This window comes from Plasmodium sp. gorilla clade G2, assembly GCF_900097015.1.
Source record: "Plasmodium sp. gorilla clade G2 genome assembly, chromosome: 11".
In the NCBI taxonomy this organism is placed as follows: Eukaryota; Apicomplexa; class Aconoidasida; order Haemosporida; family Plasmodiidae; genus Plasmodium; species Plasmodium adleri (nom. inval.).
The window spans coordinates 625001-648776 of NC_041703.1; the positions used below are offsets into that span (position 1 = coordinate 625001).

Consider the following 23776-nt stretch of genomic DNA (forward strand, 5'->3'; position numbering starts at 1 on the left):
ATCTTTGTCTTAATTAAATAAAATATATATATATATATATATATATGTGAACAAAAAAAATTATGTGTTTTTTCATTTTTTTTTATTTTTTTTTATTTTTTTTTATTTTTTTTTTTTAAATTCAATATTTCATTTTAATTTAAGATAATATAAAATATTGGAATATATTTTATTAAATTAATTTTTATTTATATTTTAACTACATTTCGATTTATGTATTGACCAAATGTTTATATTTCTTTTAAAATTAAAAACAACAGTTACAATCAAAGGGACAATCTTTTGTGTATCCACCCTTTCCTATAAAAACAAAAATATTGACATAATACAAATGTATGATCATATATATATATATATATATATATATGTATATATTTAATATATTTAATATATTTAATATATATATGTTTGAAAATTATAACTCACCCATTTTTAATTCCTCCATAGAATATATGGGTAATCCGTCTGGCGTACGCAATCTTTCTGATTCTATTTTTTTTTTATTATTATTTGATATTTTATTATTATTTTTTTTATTTACTTCACTTTTGTTTATTAATTTATTATCTTCCTTTACCTTTTTATTATTACTTTCTTTAACTTTTATATTACTAAAAATATCCTCTATATTTGACTTGGCTTCTATAATTTCCTTTTCTCTTTTTTCATTATTATTATTCTTTTTCTTTTTTTTTTTTTTCTTTTTTTTATCTCTTTCTGAAAGAGGAACACTACTATTATTATCTGCCTTCTTTTCTTTTATTTGTTCTTCATCATCCATTATGTTTAAAAAAAAAAAAAATATATTTTATAGATTTTTTTTTTTTTTTTTAAGAGTTATAATTGATTATAAGATTTAATATATGGTAAAAACAACATGCCTCTAAAAAAGTTACAAATTTTTTTAAATTATCGAAAAAAAAAAATATATATATATATATATATATTAAAATAAAAATATAGGTATTTAATGTTACAAATTATTTTATATAATATTGTAATTTATGATATGTTCTCATAATATTATATAATAATATATTTCCTTCAAAGAACAATAATATAAAACCATTATTATATTATATTATATTATACTTTATATAAAACAACATTTATATATTTTTATAATATGCGCATAAATAAAATAAAATAAAATAAAATAAAGGAGGTATTCTTATATATAATATTATATCATTTTCTACACTTAATATATAATACTGTTTATTTTTTTATTCTTCAAATAATTATTATTTAAAAGTTAAATTATTTTTTTTTTTAACACGTTTTCAAATAAAAAAAAAAAATAATAAATAAATAAATAAAAGAAGAATATATTACAATAAATTATATACAATATGTTAATATTGACATATAAAATATATTTTTATATGCCATAATAAACATTATATATATTTAATATATTATAATTAAAAGATTTAAATTATTAACAAATATTATAAAATGTAAAAAAAAAAAAAAAAAAAAGGAAAAAAAAAGGGAAAGAATTATTAACAACATATAAGCAAACTCCATATAATATTAAAAATAAAATATATGGGTATTCTCATAATATTATAAAATATCTTGAATTAAAAAAAAAAAAAAATAAAATAAAAATATAAGAAATATACACATACATTATATATAAATAAATTATAATAAAGAAAAATTTCAAAGTAATAATATATCTACACTATCATCATATTATATATATATATTATTATACACTATTAAAATATAAACATATTAATATTATTTAATCCCTCATTTTTAATTATTTACAAATTATTGAACTGCCCTCCATAATTTAGTATTGTCCTTGCTTCTCATATAATTTAATTTTATAGTTTATTCCAAGAAAAAAAATAAAAAGAAAATAAGGTATTTTATATAATTTCAATGATGATCAATTTTTAATTAATTATTTCATTTCATTTTGCTTTTTTTTTTTTTTTTTTTTTTTTTTTGTTCCTCCTTCATTCTTCTTTTTCATCTGCATTTGACTTATTATCTTCTTTGTTCATATTTTTCATTTCTCTTTCTCTATTCCATCTTTCAATTTTTTCTCTTCGTTCGGCACTATTTTCTCTTCTTGCGTGTTTATAACTTCTGTCCTCATCATTGTCATCATCTTCATTATCGCTTCTATTTTTTCGTTTCGATGAATAATGATGACTACTACGTCTATCTCTTTTATATTTGTCTTTTCCTTCTCTAAAACTTTCACGACGTCCTTCATCATCTGAATCGTCTTTTCTTGCTCTTCTTTTTTTATATTCAGGGTATTTTTTATACATTCGCCTATATAATTTTCTTTTAACAGTTCTAGGAACATGTTTGATGTGCATAAAATTACAATAACCGCCTCTTCGACATTGACCTTCTACAAATTGTCGACAACGTGCTTCTCTAAAATCAGTAACTGGTGTATACTCAATTTGTAATGGTTTTCCTGCATAGAATCTACCATTTAACTCATTTACAGCCTTTTCAGCATAATCCTCATGTGTATATTTAATATACACATTACCAATAATATGATCACCTATATTATCACAAACAACCATATCTTCAATCTCTCCATATTTCATTAATTCATCAAATACTTCTTCATAAAATTCTTCAAAATGGTCAGCTGCTTTATCTAATACTTCATCTTCTACCATTTGCCCTTCTGCTATTGCAACAGCTATAGGTGGGTTATCATACATATGTCTTATTACTAATGTTTGAGCACAATTAGGTTTATAATGACTTCTACTACATTGATCACCATGACGACAAGCACCTATTTTCCAAAAAAAAGGACAATTAACTCTGTCCTCTTCTGTTCCAATAATTCGAGCTAAATGCTCAGCCATATTTATATATATTTGTAAATAAATACATATATAGCTTTTTTTTTTTTTTTTTTTTTTTTTTTTTTATTATTATTATTTCAAGCCAAAAAAAAAAAAAAAAAAATAGCTAGTTGCACATAAAATTATATATATTTTTTCATAATTTACATGTACATATATACATATAAATTATTAACTGGTCATATATTTTTTGGACCAAACAAGAACAAAAAAAAAAAAAAAAAATTAATACTTACATATGTATAATAAAATATTACGTGTATTTTGGTTATATATTTATGTTTGAAATAGTTTTATAATTAAATGAATTTATTTATAACAATTTTTTAACTATTATATAGAAATAATTAAAAAATTTCACATATATATATATTTTTATTTTTTGATTTCAAAATAACGTTAAAAGAAAAATTGATATAAGTTTTCTTCTCTTTCTTATTAATAACACAAAAAAAAAATAAAATAATCTATGAAAATATGTATTATTATGATATTTTTTAAATCTATCTAGAATTATATATATTGAATAATATATAATTGTATATCATATATTTTACAAAATATTCTTCATAATATATATTTACATATAAAATATAATAATAATAATAAGATATTCTTAACATTAAAATTATATATATATATATATATTTTTTTTCAAGTGTTTTTATGGATTTATATATTTTTGAAAAGGATTCATATTTTAAAAATTATTCTAAATATTATATATTTATAATATTGTATTAAATTACGAAGAAGGTATGTATATAATATATTATATATATAATATATTATATTATATATTTTTTCTATGCGTCATGTTTCAGTATTAATTTCTAAATTCCATATCGCATATAAAAAAAAAAAAAAAAAAAAAATATATATAAACTGGCATATTATTATATTTCCGTTAATTTTTCTTTATTTTTAAATAAAATATAATTAAAATATTTTAATAAATTGTAATATAAAATAATATATATATATATATATATATATATTATGTTTATGTATTTTTTTAACATTTAAAAAAGGAAAAAAAAAAAATATTTTTAAATAAATACTATTCCTTTTATTTGATTTTCATCTTTTTTTTGTTTTTGGTTTTATATCTCTTCTGTTTTACATGTTTACATTGAAATTTTTAATTATACATATAAACATATTTTAGGCTATTATTTACATAAATCATATATTGTTATTTATAAAAAAAGAGAATGAAAATAAAGCATACTTATGTTTGTTTAACGGCATATTTTACTCCATTAGATTAAAATGTGATAAAGTTGTTTCTTCTTTTCATTAATATTTCCACATATTTTTTGCATTAATCAAAGTTGTGTTAATTGATTATATATATATATATATATATATATATATATTTTAATTTATATAATAATCAATACATTATATATATTATATATATATGTATATATTTTTTTTTTTTTAATTTATATAATAATCAATACATTATATATATATATATATATATATATATATATATATATAAATATACTATTTTGATTATGTAAATGTATAATAAGAAATGCCTCGTATTACTATATAACTTATATATATTATATATATGTATACACTTTTCAACATATCTTCCTTTATATAATTTTGTATTATATTTACATATTAATTAATATATTGTTTTAACTTATATTTATTGAATTTAAAAATATGAATATAATTGTTTTGTAAAAAAAAATTATTTTAAAAATTGTCTCAAATTATCAGTCTTTTTATATATATATATGTATATGTGGACAGATGAAGAATTTGTAAGACTAATTTTTTTTTTAAGTGCAGTTTTTGAATTATTATTAAAATAAGTCATAATTGTGTTTTAAATATTTCTATATATATATATATATATATATATATATATATATCCTGTATGTTTTAACATGTTAATAAAAATAATAGGATTTATAGGTACTGTGTAAATATATATATATATATATATATATTATTATTATATTTATGTGCGAATTATTTGTAAAATATATATAATTTTGTTTAATATTAAAAAAAAAAAAAAAAAAAAACTATGTTTGATGGAGAAAGTAAAAATAGAAGGATTAATTTAAGCGGGAAAAAACAAGTTATTGTGAATAAAGATTTTTTTATTGAAAAAGCAAAAAAAGAGAAAGAAAATAATTTGACATTAATAAAGAGAAAAAATGCTTTTAAAAAGATTAGTGATTATATAGGTTTTAAAAAATGTCTTGAAAATAGGAAGAAGGAAATAAATGAAGTTGTTTCGAAAAGAATAAATGATATAATATTATTAGAAAAAATAGTATGTCCCTCTATATATAGACAAGCTTTACAATTATGTGTATATGAATTTTCTTTACAATCTTCTTTTCTTTATTCTGATTTGAATTGCTATTATTATTATAAGTCTATGGACTTTGATGGAATATACCCACCTGTAAAAAATTTATTAAATACTTTGAAATTTTATAATAAGATCGATGAAAATTGTGTGGATAAGACTAATGGAGTTGATAATGAAAATGAAAAGGGTGATAATCAAATGAATGGTGATAAAAAAATAAAAGATGATGATAAAATGAATGGTGATGATAAAATGAATGGTGATAATCAAATGAATGGTGATAAAAAAATAAAAGATGATGATAATAAAATGAATAATATTCCAGTAGGTAATAATGTAAGCAAAAAAGATACACTCCACTGTGATGAAAAGAAGAATGAAAATAATAATAATATGACAGAAACAGAGAGAACGTTTTTTTATAGACATAAGAAAGAGTTAGATATTTTAATAAAACATTTGGATATTTTGCTGGGTAATTATTATATATATAATTATAATATATATAGGGAATATTATAAGGATGTTAAAAAGATAAAAAATATCACACCTACACATAATAATAGTAACATTTTAAAATATCATTTAAATGATAATAATTATACAAGTGGGACTTTTTCTAATCATAATAATAAAAAGTATATATCTTCAAGAGGTAACATATTAAATATTGAATCTGATATAAATAGGAATCTTCTACATATATATTACTTATATAATTTTATAATCAATAATTCATTTATTGATGAATTGGTTAAAAGAAGAATAACAAACGAAAATAAAAAGCCCAATGTTTCTCTTACCGCTAGTTGTATTACATCATCAATAGAAACAACAAATAATAATAAGAATAATTTAAGTGATGGTAATAATAGTAGTAGTGTTTATATAAATGCTTCTAATAAAAAACAAAATGTGAGTGAACTAAGAACCTTTTTAAAAAAAATAAGTGATTATATAATATTAAATATCGAAGGAATAATTACTGTAATAAAGAAGATTTCTATTTATTATGAAAGTAAAGATGATATAAAATATGATAATATTAAATTAATGATATATATATGTGATATGATATATATATATTTTTATATATTAAAAATAAAAGGGAAAGATATGACATGTAATAATATAATGGATATAAAATATAAAATTAATTTACTTATAAATTTTGTAAAATTAAATTTACAATATATTAAGGAACCATATATTTTATTTGTATCCTTTTTTAAATATAATATATATGAATTGTTTGTAAATACAATTAATATAGAGAATGAATTAAAAGAATGGAAAATCTTATTAATTAGGATAATAAATAATACATATAAAGATGTGGATATTATGAAAGAATTAATATACATAAACAGCAACAACAGCAACAACAACAATAATAATAATAATAATATTTATCATAGTTGTTCATATTTTAAAGTACCTTATTATAATATGAAATATGATTTATATAATCAAAAATCATTCGATGAATATAACATATCAGGTGTTAACCTTTTTAAAAATTTATTATTATTTGTTCATGTTAATAAAGATATAATGTATGATAATGTTTTGAATATTTTAGCAGATGTGTATTTATTTTTACCACTTGAATATCATCCATATATATATAATAATAACACTTCTGAAAGTACAAAAAAAAAAAATGATAATAGTGTAATAAAAAATATAAATCAAGAGAATTATTTTGAGAAACAAAATATATCTTTGGAGATGGGTTATTATTATAATAAGGAGATTATTGAATCTTTGATATATATATGTAAAAAATATTGTTTTAATAAATTAGATACACTGTTGTTTTTTTTATTACCCTTACGTAATATTAATGGGAAGATATTTGAGACATATAGAAATTATTATGATTATATGAAGAATATAGAAAAGGGGGTGTATATAAAATTTGATAAATTATATAAATCACCTATAAATAATCATATGATTAATAATAGTATGCATAATAATAATATGGATCATATAAATAATAATGTTAATAATAAAGGGAATAAAAATATGAGTACGAATTTTAAAAATAATAATATAAAAGGAAGTGTCTATGATAGTAATAATATTTATAATAATAATAATAATAATAGTAATAATTTTGAAAATTATCAGGATATAAAAAATAAAGGCAATTTGTTTTATTCAAACATGAATGATTTTCCTTTTTTAGCAAATAATCAAGGGATAAATTACAATAATGATGATAATAAATATAATAATAATAATAATAATAATTATTATTATAATAATTGTAATTATTATTACCATTCATGTAGTGGAAATAATAGTCATGTTCATGCAAATAGTTTTTTTTCATTAGAAAATATTATTGGTAAAAGAGATAAAAAGATTTTAGGTGCGAATTCCTATTTATTTAATGATATGATTAATAATGATATAATATTAAGAATAAAAAAAATTTTAATAATAAATAATATACATATATATTTAATTAAAAAAATATATTTATTTTGGTGTTATAGTTGTAAATCTAATGATAATTCATTTTTTAAAAATGTTATGTTTTTTCCTTACTATGATAATACGCATATATCTATATATTTGTCATCCTTTTGTTTTTTATTGCATTATTATTTAGTTGTTAATATGTTTAATCAGTTAATTGACATAAATAAATTTAAGATGCTTAAGAAAAATGAAATACATTATGACATAAAGAATGATGTGGTATCAAGAGAAAATAATATAAAGTCAAAATGTTATATGGAAAATGACCAGCAGTACCACCAAAATAGCAACAACAATAATAATAATATTAATAATATTAATAATAATAATAATATTTATAGTAATAATATTTATAGTAATAATATTTATAGTAATAATATGATGACATATCTCCTGATGAATAAATATTTTAAAAGAGTATGTAAACTTATTATTTTATCCTTGTGGTATATATTAAAACATTCCATAAATTGTATTTATAATGAATTAATTAAAAAAAAAAATTTAAATGTAAAAAGCGAACAGTTGAATTATATAGAGGATATAGATGATGAAGATATATATAATGATGATGATGAAGAACATGAAAATGAAATGATAAAAAAGGAAGAAAATCATATTGATGAAATTCATTCTAAACAATTTACAACAAATATTTATGATAATGATTATATATCTTTATTGAATTTTCAAAAGATAAATATATCAATGGATGATATAATGTGTGATAAAAACAGTTATGATATAAATAAAGGACATGTATATTTAAATGTTCAGGAAGAAAATACGTCTTTGATTAAAAGGTATATAGAAAATGAAGGTAATAAACAAAGTTCGAAATGTTATAATAGTATGGATGAAAAAAATATTATTGAAATAAAAAATATTTTTGATGAACTAGATAAAATAAATATGTATAATTATCAGAATTATATAGAAGGGAATATGTTTATTCATAATCAAAATAATACAAATGTGGAACATTTAAAATATGTTGATAATGTGAAATCTTTTTCAAATGATCAATCATATCAAAATGTTATTCCTTTTGAAAATAATTCATTTGTAAATAATAATAATAATAATAATTATAATTATAATAATAATTATTATAATTCACATATATCTATTAATCCTAGTCACAATGAAGAAATTCCAAACAACTATAATAACATGTCTTTTCAAAACAATGGAGAACGTTTTGATAACATGAAAAACAAAAATAGCAATACGAAGAAAAAGAATAACGACGATTCTTGTTATTCGAATGTAATAAATTATTATTTATATAATAATGATAACAAAGGGTTAAGTTATATTTTGCCTATAGTATTAAAAAAGTTATATAAGTTGAATAGCTATATACATATATTTGATGACGATTTTTTTGTAATAAAAGAGACTTATAATTTATTAAAAAATCGTTTTCATATAATAGGTGAGAGTAATAATATAAATTATAATAATAATAGTTATGATGAAGAAACATCATTATATTTAGAAAAGAATGATATATATTTAAATAATAACATAAAATTTGTAAATGTATTGGCAAATTATTTATTACGTTATATACCTTTTACGTTACCTTTTGATGATCGTTTATTAATATTTTATCATTTTAGAAATAAAAATAAAGAGAGTATAAGAGATGATTCAACATATAATTTATTAGAAAGAAAACATATGTTAATAAGAAGAACGAACATATTAGAAGATGGATTTATATCATTGAATATATTAGATAACTTACAAATTAAACAAAATGTTCGTATATCTTTTATAGATAAAAATGGAAATGAAGAAACAGGAATAGATGGAGGAGGATTATTTAAAGAATTTATTATATTATTATGTAGAGAAATATTTCATCAAAATTTTATTTTATTTCAAAATGTTGAAAATCATACTTTATTTCCTAAATATTATAATGAAAATGATAATTTAATTTTATATGAATTTTGTGGTAAAGTAATTGGAAAAGCAATATATGAAAGAATATTAATAGAATCAGTTTTTAATAAAGTATTTTTAAATAATATATTATTTGATAATATGGATATTAATGATTTATATTTTATTGATCAAAATGTATTCAATAGTTTATTGTATGTTCAAAATGTTGAAAATGTTGAGAAATTATGTTTAACATTTTGTATATATGAAAAAAAATATCCAGATGGTGAAAAATTTACAAAGGATCAATATGAAAAGATAACAAATTATTTTTATGAATTATCTAAGAGGAATAATAATTACAATTCTAATAATCGTCACACAAATCATCACAATAATAATAATAGTAATAATAATTTTCTTTTTTTTAATCATATGGATAATTTAGAAAACCTTTTTTTTTCAAGTGATAATAATAATACATATAATTTTACAAGTATGAATAATTTTTTTCACATGATAAATAATTTAGATTCCATGATTAGTAATATCAGTTCCACAAATAATTCCACTTTTTCTCACAACCGTATGTATAGAAATCACTTGAATAATATACCAAATGGATTAAACAATATTAATATTAATATTAATAATATAATAATGAATGATGATGCATCAAATTATAGTAGTATAGATGAAAGGAATGAATCACACATTTTAGAATCCAATGTAGATGAAAACCCTTTTTCACACATTGAGATGATTCAAAGTGATGAATCGGAAGAACAAAATAAACATATTGAAGAAATGCCATCCATAGATATAAATAGAAATAATAATAATAATAATAATAAGAAGAAGAATAAAAAATATAAGGATGATAATAAAAAAAAAATATTTGATAATTCTCTTTATGAGGATGAGCAAAATTTGGAATGCATAGATCTGATAGAAAATGGACGTAATATCGCTGTAACAGATGAAAATAAAAAATTGTATATAAAATTATATATAAATTATAAATACAATAAATTAATAAAGAAAAAAACACAACGATTTTCAAAAGGATTATCACAATTAATACCAATAAAATGGTTTAAGCTTTTTAGTTCTCATGAATTAAAAACATTAATATCAGGAAAAGATAAATGTTTTGATGTAGATGATTTAAAAAGAAATGTTGTTTATGGAGGTGGATATAATGAAAATAGTACTACAGTATTACATTTATTTGAAATATTAAAAGATTTTTCACCAAATGAAAAAAGCTTATTTCTAATGTTTGTAACTAGTTGTTCAAGATCCCCTCTATTAGGATTTCAAGAATTATATCCAAAATTTTGTATATACAGAGTACCTGATCATACTAGATTACCTACTGCATCTACATGTGTTAATTTGTTGAAATTACCTGATTATTTATCAAAACAAGTGTTGTATAAAAATTTAATCACAGCAATAAATGATACACAGGGATTCGATTTGAGTTAGAGTATATAAAAATATATGTATATATATATATATATATATATATACAAATGAGTGTAAAGTCATATATATTCCATGTGAACACTTACTTTTATTATATATATGTAGAATGGCATACTTCAATATGCATACATTTTTAATAATCTTATTTTTTATGTGTCCCTTTTATTATCTTTTATGTAACATATAAAAAATATTATATATAAGATTTTAACATAATATATATATATATATATATATGTATGTATGTATTTTTCTCCATATTATTTGTACTCTTAATTATTTAGAATTATTTTTATTTTTTCCTTTTAAAATAATTGTAAAATTTGTAAATAAATAAATAAATAAATAAATATATATATATATATATATATATTATTAAGTAAATAATGTAAACATTTACGGTTTATTTATTTTATTTTTTATATTTTTTGTTCTTTCTAAATTTTCCAAAATGTTTTTCCTTTTTTTTTAAAACTATAATATAATTTAAAAAAAAAAAAATTGTTATAATTAAATAAAAAAAAAAAAAATTCAAAAGAAAGATAAAATATTATATCTCCTGAGGATAAAAATATGTATGATATATATAATAAAATATATATGCATTATAAATAAATATATTATATATATATAATATATATATACTTGTTCATTTAAACGGATTTATTTTATTATTTGGTATATTTTACATAATTTTAAAAAAATGATATAAATATATTTATTATATATCTTTTAAAAATAATCAGAATGGTTCGTTATATATATATTAATATTATTTTTTCTTGATAATATTATGTTCTTAGAAGTTTTATGGAGATATATATTTTTTGTATATATATAAAATAACATAGAAGAAAAAGTATAATATATATATAATATAATATATAAATATTTAAATGTATGTATAATAAATATAAGATTATTAAAAAAATAAAGAATTATAAAGTAGGAATTTTACCTAAATGTTATTATATATATATATATATTTATATTTATATGTACCATTTTTTTTTTTTTTTATTGTATTATAAGATAAGATATTGTTTTATATATATAATCTATCTTATTATTTTATTTTTTTGTAATATTTGGCTATACATTTTTTTTTTCCCTTTTCAAAAAGAAAAAAAGGGAAATCAAGGGATGTACCTTGTGAATGTTTTAAATTTAGTTTTTCTCCTTTTTTTTTTTAACATTATATTATAATATTTTTGAATACATAAATATATATATGTAAATTTTTTTTTTTGTATATAGACAATTACATAGGACATACATATATTATATATATAAAATATTTGTCAAACATATCGTTGAACAAAAGAACTGTTTTTTTTTTTTTTTTTTTTTTTTTTTTTTTTTTTTCTTCAAGCCATAATATTTTATGATGATATAATTAAGAGTTACCAAAAAAAAAGGAAGAAGAATAATATAATTATAATAATGTAGTAGTAATTACCATATGGTAATTATTATAATATACATACCCTTTTAAAAATATCATACATATATATATATATATATATATATATATATATTTTTATTTTTTATTTTATTTTATTTCAAAATGGTGATATCCCAATTTTATATTTTGTCTCCTAGAGGGGATACTATTATTAATAGAGATTTTCGTGGAGATATAATAAAAGGTAGTGCCGAAGTATTTTTTCGAAATGTAAAATTATATAAAGGTGATGCACCTCCAGTTTTTTATTTGAATGGTATAAACTTTACATATTTGAAAAGCAATAATTTATATTTTGTATTAACATCATTGTTTAATATTTCTCCAAGTTATTTAATTGAATTATTACATCGTTTACTAAAAATATTTAAAGATTTTTGTGGACAAATAACAGAAGAATTAATACGAAGTAATTTTATTTTAATATATGAAATAATAGATGAAATAATAGATTATGGTTATTTACAAAATAGTAATACAGAATATATAAAAAATTTAATACATAATGAAATAACAACAAATAATAATACAGTGAAAAAATTTACTAACCTACCTAATTTTTCAATAAAAAATACAAATACATTACCATCAAATGCTTCACAAAAACCTATACAGATTAATGATAAAAAAAATGAAATATTTATAGATATAGTGGAAAAAATTAATTTAATTATGAATTCTAATGGAGAAATTGTATATTCATATATTGATGGAGTTATACAAATAAAATCTTATTTATTAGGAAATCCTTTTATCAAAATAGCTTTAAATGATGATTTATATATTAAAAATATTCATCATGATAATTCAAATAATATTATTATTGATGATTGTAATTTTAATCATCTAGTTAATTTATCTCAATTTGAAAAAGATAAAATTATATCCTTATATCAACCAGATGGTGAATGTGTACTTATGAATTATAGAATTAATAATAACTTTAAAGCTCCTTTTAAAATATATGCAAATGTGATATATAATCAAAATCATACGGTATGTATATTTATATATTTATATATTTATATATTTATATATTTATGTATGGGTATATGTCAAGTGCCCACAACAAAGTATTTGTAAATATATATATATATATATATATATATATATATATATGTTTGTGTGTGTGTGTATATATTTATTTATTATTTTTTTTTTTTTTTATAGGTAGAACTGTTTATAAGAATACGGCTAGATATCCCTTCTCAATATACATGCACAAATGTATTTGTTTATTGCAACTTATGTAAACACATAACTAATGTGCACCTGGACTTGAATACGAATTCGGATTTATTCTCAGCTCAATATATAGCAAATGAGAACAAATTATTATGGACCATCAAAAAATTCAAGGTAAAAAAAAAAAAAAAAATAGATATACATATATATATATATATATATATATATATATAATTATACATTTGTATTATTATACAATTTTTATATTTACATATAAATATCCATTTATTTATTTCTCATTTTTTTTTCATATTACAGGGAGAACATGAATATAGTATTCGATCAAAAATTACATTAAGTCCTCATTATGCCTTTTCAAAACGAGATTTTGGACCTATATATATTTTATTTGAAATACCAATGTTCAATTTATCAAAACTTAGAATAAAATATCTGAGGATAATTGAAAATTACAAAACAAGTAATACGCATCGATGGGTGCGTTATATAACTCAATCTTCTTCATATGTTTACCGTCTAAACTGATAATATAATATAATATATATATATATATATATTATACCTTTCTTTTTTTTTTTTTTTTAAGTAAACAAAGAATAATATAATTACATATATATATTTATATATTTATATATTTATGTTTATTTATATTTATTTTTTTTTTTTCATTGTTATATTACAATTTATTTTAAATCGTTAAAAAAAAAATGCACAAGCATATAATTAATAAGCAAATTAATTAAACAAAAAATTTATATATATGTATATAGACAATGTTAAAAAATAAATAATATATATATATATATATATATATATTTTAATTCAAAAAAAAAAGATAAAAGAAAAATAAACAATTTCCTTTTTGCCAATAATTATTAAAAATTTACAAAATCAATATATAGACACATATAATATATAAAGAAAAAATTAAAAAAAAATAATTATTATGAGTTTTAATAATATTTTTCAAAAACAAACAATGTCCCCTAAATATCAGGAACATGATAAATTAATATATATATATATATATATATATATTAAAAGTTATATAATTTTTTTTTTTTTTTTACAACAAAATATTTAAAATGTTATTTTTTTGACTTTACAATCATATTACGTTACATGTTGGACACGACTACCTACATAACGTGTACCAACATATAAATAAATACATATATATATATATATATATATTTATTTATATTTATATTTATATATTTATTATTCTTCTTTGAACAATAAATATTAATGTAATTTTGGTAATTATCCAACGTTTAACTTATATCATTTAATTTATCATCTTAGTTTCACATTGGATATTTTATTATCCTTCTTTTGAGAATCTCCTAATTTTTCATTACATTTTTCTTCATTCAACTTTGATGAAGTTTGTTTAGTATCATCTTTGGAATTGTTACCCGAAATATTGTACTGATTTTTTGTATTGTCTTTTTTATTGTCTTTTGTATTTTCCTTTATATTTTCCTTTGTATTGTCTTTTTTATTCTCCTTTGTATTGTCTTTTTTATTCTCCTTTGTATTAACAGTTGCACCATTTGATGTATCACCCTTTACATCACCTTTGATATTATCACTTTCCTTTTTATCTTCAAGTAATGGTTCGTTTATTATTGCTTTGTATGGATTTGCCTTTACAAACTTTTCATATGCTGATTTGACTGGATAGGGTCTTTCACCAACACATTTAACAATATCATGATATGAGATAGTTTCCTTTTCATATAATAAGTTGGATAGATTGTGTACATGTTTTTCATTTTTCATTAATATAGATTTAACTCTTTTATATTGAGTTTCAATTAATGATCTAACTTCATTATCTATAAGATGTGCTAAACATTCTGAATGTGGCCTGTATAAATTATATTCACTATTTGAATTGGGTTGAAATGACACCAATCCTATTTCTTGATTCATACCATATTGAGAAACATATGAATAAGCTAGCTGAGTAACTTTGTTTAAATCATCAATAGCTCCTGTTGTAATTTTTCCTATAAACAATTCTTCTGCTGCTCTTCCACCTAATATTACAGCAATTTTATCTAATATTGCATCTCTTGAAAATAACATAATTTCTTCACTTAAGTGTTGTGAATATCCAAGGGCCCCATTATTTCTAGGAATTATAGATACTTTTAATACAGGATCAGCATATTCTAAAAACCAGCCAATAAGTGCATGACCAGTTTCATGATATGATATAATTTTTTTTTCAAGTGGTGATATAAGAGAGGAAGATTTTGGTAATCCACCAATGACTCTTTCTATAGCTAGTTCAAAATCTTTGATTTGAACACCTAATAAATTAGATCGTCGAGCACATTGAATAGCTCCTTCATTAACAACATTAGCAATATCAGCACCAACAAAACCAGGTGTTAAAGATGCTAATATATAACTAATATTTTTAATATCTAATGATTCATGTAATTTAAGATTTTTTAAATGAACTTGGAAAATTTCAGATCTTTCATTTATATCAGGTTTACTTATATTTACTATTCTATCAAATCTCCCTGGTCTAGTAATAGCTGGATCTAAAATATCTACTCTATTAGTACCAGCTAAAACAACTACCTTATCATTAGATGTATGAAATCCATCCATTTCTACTAGCATTTGATTTAATGTGTTTTCTCTTTCATCATTACCTCCACCAGCAAAACCACCTTTTGATCTTTTTCTCCCGACAGCATCAATTTCATCTATAAAAATTATAGAAGGTGCATGTTTTCTTGCTTGAGCAAATAATTCTCGAACCCTTGATGGACCTATACCAACAAAAACTTCAATAAAATCACTACCACTAATATTAAAAAATGGAACATTTGCTTCTCCTGCTACAGCTTTGGCTAGTAAAGTTTTTCCAGTACCTGGAGCACCACATAATAATGCACCTTTAGGTATTTTAGCACCCAATATTTCATATTTGGTTGGATTTTTTAAAAAATCTACAAATTCCATAATTTCTTCTTTAGCTTGCTTCATACCAGCTACACTTGAAAATTTCACATCTGTTTTTAAATTATTTTTATTAATAGGTGATATCTTACTAAATTTAAATAATTTATCCATACCACTATTAGTAACATTCTTTAAAGTAATTTTTTGAAATAAAAATATTAACAATAAAAAAAATAAAATACTTGGAATATAACCTTTTACTTCATTTAATATATTAGCTTCATTAACATATTGTACTTCTATTAATTCATCTCTTTTTATATTCATTTCTCTTTGTATAGCTTCTACTTTTTTTTCAAAACTATCACTATTTCCAACACGGAAACTTACATATTTCATATGATATTTTTTTATACCATGAGTATTTAAATATGCTTTTACATAATCTTTATTAATTAATTTAATTTTCTCTATATAACCTTTTGATAAATATTTATAAAAAAAATCATTCTGACTTATTTCATTATATAAACCATTCGAATCCACAAATAGAAGGAAAAATAATAATAAGATAAAGAATATATAAAAAAAATAATTATCATATTTACGTGGTTTCTCTTCTTCAGATTTAAAATTATTGGTATTAGGACTTTTATTTTCAAATCTTTCAAATCCTTTGGGTGCTTTAGAAAGATAAATATTTTTTAAAAACTCAAAAAAGTTTAATTTATATTTTGATAAGTTATTATTAAGAAAACTAGTATATCTTGAATTATTAAATGACATATGTGTTTTTATTATATTATTAATTATATTATTATTATTATTAATTATTGATTCGACAAATGTATTTTCATTTTGGTTGTGACCACTTAGATTAGTCATACTCCTCTGAGAGGAAAACATAAAATCTTTATTTTTCTTCATCATCATTTTTTTTTTGAGACTTTTCAAATTTTTATTATCTTTTAAAATTTTTTTTATAATTTTTTCACCATCACTACATTTCCCATTTAACAAAAAGGACTGTAAATAATTAGATGATTTTATAAAACTATCATTTTTATATACCCCTTTTTTCATTTTGTAGTTTCCATTTTTAATATGATTATATTTTTTTAAAAATCTCACAAACATATTAGATATATTTTCATTAATTTTAACATTCTTATTTTTATTACTCCATATATTTTGTACATTTTCACAAATATAATTTAAAGAATCATAAAATATATTATAATCTACGTTTGAATTGTATTTAATTGATGATGAGCATACAGCTAAATCTTTATAACCATTCTTTACATTATTATTATAAGGATGATTTATTTTATCTTTTAAATATGATAAGGAATGGAGACATCCCTTTTGTGTTTTATTATGATCTAATAAATTATCCAAAGATTTTTTCAATAGCCATTTTTTTTTTTCAAACGCATTTCTTTCACTTGATAATAATAAAGAAGTTGACTTCTTTCTGATAATATCAGCCCTATACATTTTATATATTATAAATATATATAAAATAACAAGAAAAAAAAAAAAAAAGAAAAAATATAAAAATATATATATATAATAAAAAATAAAAAAAAATAATATATTATAAACTCATTAATATATTCATTTTTGTTATTAAAGAATTGAATATATTTTTTCTATGGACTTTTTCCTTATTAAAATATAAAATATATATGATAATATATATGTATGAAGGAGATATTTATCTTTATAAAATGAGAAATATATACAATCAGGTTTAAATAAATAAATATATATAAATATATATATATATATATATTTATATATATTTATTTATTCATAATATAATTTTATAAGTGTATACATTTATAGCTGTTTTTATGACGCAAAATAATATTTATACAATTCCATATTATATGTAATATATATTATATATATAATATTATATGATGCCATAATTCATTTACTCTTCTCGAAAAAAAATCCTTTTTCAAGATCAAGAGAATTTATATATAAATATAAAAAATAATATGTATACAATAAATATATTAATTTATTATATTATTAATATATATTTATATATATATATATATTTTTTTTTTTTATTATATAAAATACGAAATTAGTCCCAAGGAAAAATAAATATAATAAAATATAAAAATATTTTACGAAAGAGAATAATAAAAAAAAAAAAAAAAAAAAAAAAAAACGAAAAAATTGATAGAATAGAATAACAAATAATAATGAAATGAAGAAATGGATATTTTTCATTATTTATTATTTTTTATATATGATTATTTTATTTTTACACCTTTAAACTTAAGCACATATATAATATATTCATATTAATATGTATGTATGTATGTATGTATATAAAGGTGTGTATATCTATCTTATTCTATATTATTATACAACTTTCAAGTGAAGGGGTTATATGGAAATATGTTTATTTTTTTTTATTTTTAACATTCATTGGAAGTACTCACTCCCATATAATATGAAAAATAAACTTATAAGATAAAATAGAAAGTATAAAAGAACACATTTATATTCACTTTTATATAAAAAGATATTAATGAAATTCTCTTTGCATTATAAGAATTTAAAAGCCCATTATTCTATTTTATAGAATTAGATATGTATATATATATATATATATATAATATATATATTTTTTTTTGTTCTTTAGTATAAATTTTTAAAAATCATTCTTTATATATAAAATTGTGGAAAGAACAAGGAATGACTTAAAAAAAAAAAAAAAAAAAAAGTAGCTTTTGCAAGGAATAATAGGAATTATATTATACTTCTAAAAAAGAACAATTCATAAATTTTGCAACCTTCAAAAGCAAAAGAAACATATCAAACTGATTAATTTTTTGTATGTTCATTAAAAAAATGAAATTACAAGTGCATAACAACACATATAAAACATACATATAATTATATTAGTATGATTTATACTCACCATTTTTAATATTAAAAAGGAGGTTAAAAAAAAAAAAAAAAAAAAAAAAAAGATTCTATAAATTTATTCTTTTTTACAATTTTTCGAGGTTTTGTTTTATTTTTTTTTTAAACATGCAACATATATAATTTTTTCTTCATACATATATATGTATATATATATATATATTTTTTTTTTTATTTGTCCCAAATTATATGATTAATAATAAGTATATATATATGTACATTATTATATATATATATTATGTATATATATAAAAGTTGTGAATTAGCCTTAATATAAATTATTACCGTTAAAAAATAAGATCAAATGATTAACTATTTTAATTTTATATATATATATATATAATATATATTATATTTTTTTTTTTTTTTTTTCTAATTTTATTATTATAATTAATATAAAAATATATTATATGCAATATTTATATGGTTTATTTTATTTATTAATAATGAAATCTGAAGGTTAACGTTTTTTTTTTTTTTTTTTGCCACCTCTTTTTCAAATTGCAACATAAAATATTAAAATTGAAGAAACAACAAACTATGAAACATATATAAATAAATATATATATTATGTATATAATTAAAATACATTTTTTTTCTTCATTATATGTATATATATATATATATATTATATATTTTTTTTTTTTTTTTTTTTTTTCTTGATTATAAATATAATATATATGTATATATATATATATATATATATTTATTATAACCATGTATACATATATATATTTATTTATTTAAAATTTTTTTTTCTTTTTCTGGATAAGTTCCATTTAAAAATGTGAGAAAATTTTTTTTTAAAATTTTTTTACAAAATAAATAGCTTTCCTTCTAAATGCACACGGAAAGTGTAAATGTATAAAAAGAATTAACATAACGAATATATGTATATATGTATATATGTATATATATATATATATATATACATATACATTTATATTGGTAAATATATTAATACATATTTTTATCTTCATATAATTTCTCCTTTTTTTTTTTTTTTTTTTCTTTTTTTGATATATTTTTGTTGTCTATAATATATACCATTAATATATGCCAATATTCACTTTTTCAATATGTCCTGTACACACTGATTTTCTTATTCATTTTTATATGAAAAAAAGTTATATAAAATATAACAGAATGGAATTATATATATGAATGTATATATATATATATATAGTGTATTTATTTATTTATTGTGAATAGAGCTCACGTGACAATGAATAGTGGTGTGAACATAAGTCTGTTATATAACAAGTAACACTCGAATTTATTTAAAAATAAATATTGGCACATATCTATATATATGTGTGAATTTTTATTCTGTTTATTATTTGTTATTATTTTTTATTTTTATTTTTTTTTTTTTTTTTCTGTGTGTGCGTGTATGAAAGATTAATATTATGTGACAAAACCAAAGTATTGTTATATATTTATAAACAGATTTGTTATTTAGTAATATTATACTTTATAATATATTTTTTTTAAAGTGTATGGTGCACTGTATATGATACTATATTTATTTTGGCACGTATATAATTAAGAAGAACATGGAGAAAAAAAAAATGTCAACCAGAAATATTAATAATAATATAAGTAGCAATGTCAATAATAATATGAATAATAATGTAAGTAATAATGGAAATAATAATGGAAATAATAATATGAATAATAATATGAATAATAATGTGAATAATAACCCAAATAACAATTTAAATGATAATATGAATAATAATATGAATAATAATGTGAACAATAATATGAACACTTGTCAAAACGGAAACTTTTATGGGGCTTATAGTAAACAGAGCAAAGATATGTCTTTAGCCTTCCATAAAAATAGTATGAACGAAATAAATTTAATTTCTAAAAATATAGATGTAGATAAAGGAAGTTTTGTAAAAAGTAATATATTTAATAACATTTTAAATGAGAATAATATATTATATAATGATATAAATAAAGTGAATTATGATGATAATAATAATATAATTTTTGTAAATGAAAAACAATATGATCGTATATTAAAAAGGAGATTACGTAAAGTCAAACAAGATATAGATAGAAATAGAAAAGTTCGTGTATATATTAGTATACAAAAAAAGAAAACATACCCAGAGTTTTTTTCTTCTAACACAAATAATTTCAGTCTTATATCACCACATCGTCATTCACTTCATCATGCTCTTATAAATCCACATTCTCATCCTTATCAACTTCCAATGAATAATAATATTAATACATCATTATATAATTATGATTGGAGTTCAAATGATTCCTTTTTTAAAAAAAACAATGAACATTCAAATAGTTTAATTACACTCTTTGAAAATATGAAACCAATATTTGATAATAAGAATAATCAAAACTATGATAATTATATCTCACAAAATAACTTCAATCCATATGCAAATAATAATATGACAACAAATGATGAATATAATAAATATATTAATATTTGTGATATAAATAATATAAATCATCTAAATAACGTACAAGAAATAAATAACTTCCAACATCTAAATAGCTTAGACAATTACAATAATATACAAACATTAAATGTATATAATAATCACATTAATAATATAAGCGAATTTACAAATTCGATAAGTCCAAATTATAATATGTATGAGCAATATAATAAGTAATTATATGTAATCATCATGTTATAACATGTTATTAATTTATTTATCAATATGTCTATTTGTTTTTTTTTTTTTTTTTTTTTTGTAGACTTTGAACTAGTTATACATTTATGTATATATATATATATATATATATATATATATATATATATATATATTTAATTAATTAAAAAAAAATTCATACTTTTGTTTCTTTTATTTGTTTTTTTCTTTTTCCTTTTTCTTTTTTCTTTTTTCCTTTTTCCTTTTTCCTTTTTCCTTTTTCCTTTTTTCTTTCTTCTTTTTTTTTTTTTTTTTTTTGTTTTATTTTATAAATTTTAAACACTTTAAAAAAAAAGAAAAAATTTGATAAGTTAATAAAATAATGAATTAATAAGCATATATGTAATAAACTAAAAATAAAAATTAAAAAAAAAAAAAAAAAAAAAATCAAATGGAAATTCATGTTAAAATGGCATGAAAAATATATAACATATTTTATATGAATTAAAAATATGGTATGTCATTTTTCAATTTTATAAAAATTTTAACAAAAGAGCTTATATACAAATAAAAAAAAAAATAACATATACATAAATACATATATATATATATATATATGTATGTGTGACTATATTTTTAATTTTTTTATATACATATACGGACGTGTATATTAGTATGTTATTATATATTTTTAATAATATTATATTTAGTAGTAAATAAATGAAGGATATAAAGGTTTCACATTTGGAACTAAATTAAAAAATATATATATACATATATATATATATATATATATATATATATATATATATATATAATATATATATATTTTTTAATTTAATTCCTTTGGAGTTATATTTTCATTTTTGGGTGATGAGAAGACCATATTATAATCGATAAGATTTACATCCGAATAATCATAAGGTATGTCTTTAAATACTCGAACATAAACTTTTCTTTTTGAATTATAAATAGTTCTATCTAATGTATTAATAGCTTTAATCATACTTTCTTTATCTTCATATTCAGCAATAATAAAACCATTATCTTTATGAATATAAAGTACTTTACCTGCTCTTGATAAAAATTCTTTTATATTTTTAAAAAATCGAGGGAAATGTTTTACAACAACTCTATATTCAGATCTATAGATATCATTTAAATCTCTATTTTTTTTTTCTATACTATATTCTACTTTTAACATATATCCTTTAAATTTCCTTCCATTCCTTTTTTGTATAGTTTTCTCAGCACTCTTAGGATTCTCATATTCAATAAATGCATAATTAGTTCCATTACTATTACGATTATATTTTATATCCATATCTGATATCTTTCCATATTCTTCAAATATTTTTATCAACTCTTGTCTTGTTGCTGAACCTGGGATATTACCAACATATAATCTATTACCACTATTGATGATTTTTTTCATTCTTAATAAATTATACAAAAATTTATTTATTATATATATATGAGAAGATGATTGATCGAATTAATCTTTTCA

At 18.5% G+C, this 23776-nt stretch overlaps 7 protein-coding genes across 7 annotated transcripts; 3 read left to right on the forward strand and 4 right to left on the reverse strand.

Annotated features, from left to right (window-relative positions):
- Nucleotides 1-247: 247 nt before the first annotated feature.
- PADL01_1117300 (conserved protein, unknown function) lies at nucleotides 248-781 on the reverse strand (the record flags this gene model as incomplete). The annotated part of the gene is made up of 2 exons (XM_028682633.1): nucleotides 248-300; nucleotides 427-781. The coding sequence occupies 2 exons, from the start codon at nucleotides 779-781 to the stop codon at nucleotides 248-250; spliced, it is 408 nt and encodes a 135-aa protein (XP_028538892.1).
- Nucleotides 782-1973: 1192 nt separating this feature from the next.
- Nucleotides 1974-2858, reverse strand: PADL01_1117400 (splicing factor U2AF small subunit, putative; the record flags this gene model as incomplete). The annotated part of the gene is made up of 1 exon (XM_028682634.1): nucleotides 1974-2858. One exon carries the CDS (start codon nucleotides 2856-2858, stop codon nucleotides 1974-1976), a length of 885 nt encoding a protein of 294 aa, XP_028538893.1.
- Nucleotides 2859-4911: 2053 nt separating this feature from the next.
- PADL01_1117500 (ubiquitin-protein ligase, putative) lies at nucleotides 4912-11085 on the forward strand (the record flags this gene model as incomplete). The annotated part of the gene is made up of 1 exon (XM_028682635.1): nucleotides 4912-11085. One exon carries the CDS (start codon nucleotides 4912-4914, stop codon nucleotides 11083-11085), a length of 6174 nt encoding a protein of 2057 aa, XP_028538894.1.
- A 1567-nt stretch (nucleotides 11086-12652) lies between these two features.
- PADL01_1117600 (AP-4 complex subunit mu, putative) lies at nucleotides 12653-14281 on the forward strand (the record flags this gene model as incomplete). Its single annotated transcript, XM_028682637.1, has 3 exons — nucleotides 12653-13546; nucleotides 13721-13909; nucleotides 14054-14281. 3 exons carry the CDS (start codon nucleotides 12653-12655, stop codon nucleotides 14279-14281), a joined length of 1311 nt encoding a protein of 436 aa, XP_028538895.1.
- Nucleotides 14282-15052: 771 nt separating this feature from the next.
- PADL01_1117700 (ATP-dependent zinc metalloprotease FTSH, putative) lies at nucleotides 15053-18184 on the reverse strand (the record flags this gene model as incomplete). Its single annotated transcript, XM_028682638.1, has 1 exon — nucleotides 15053-18184. The coding sequence occupies one exon, from the start codon at nucleotides 18182-18184 to the stop codon at nucleotides 15053-15055; it is 3132 nt and encodes a 1043-aa protein (XP_028538896.1).
- Nucleotides 18185-21192: 3008 nt separating this feature from the next.
- On the forward strand, nucleotides 21193-22290 carry PADL01_1117800 (conserved Plasmodium protein, unknown function; the record flags this gene model as incomplete). Its single annotated transcript, XM_028682639.1, has 1 exon — nucleotides 21193-22290. One exon carries the CDS (start codon nucleotides 21193-21195, stop codon nucleotides 22288-22290), a length of 1098 nt encoding a protein of 365 aa, XP_028538897.1.
- Nucleotides 22291-23101: 811 nt separating this feature from the next.
- Nucleotides 23102-23704, reverse strand: PADL01_1117900 (alternative splicing factor ASF-1, putative; the record flags this gene model as incomplete). The annotated part of the gene is made up of 1 exon (XM_028682640.1): nucleotides 23102-23704. One exon carries the CDS (start codon nucleotides 23702-23704, stop codon nucleotides 23102-23104), a length of 603 nt encoding a protein of 200 aa, XP_028538898.1.
- Nucleotides 23705-23776: the final 72 nt, after the last annotated feature.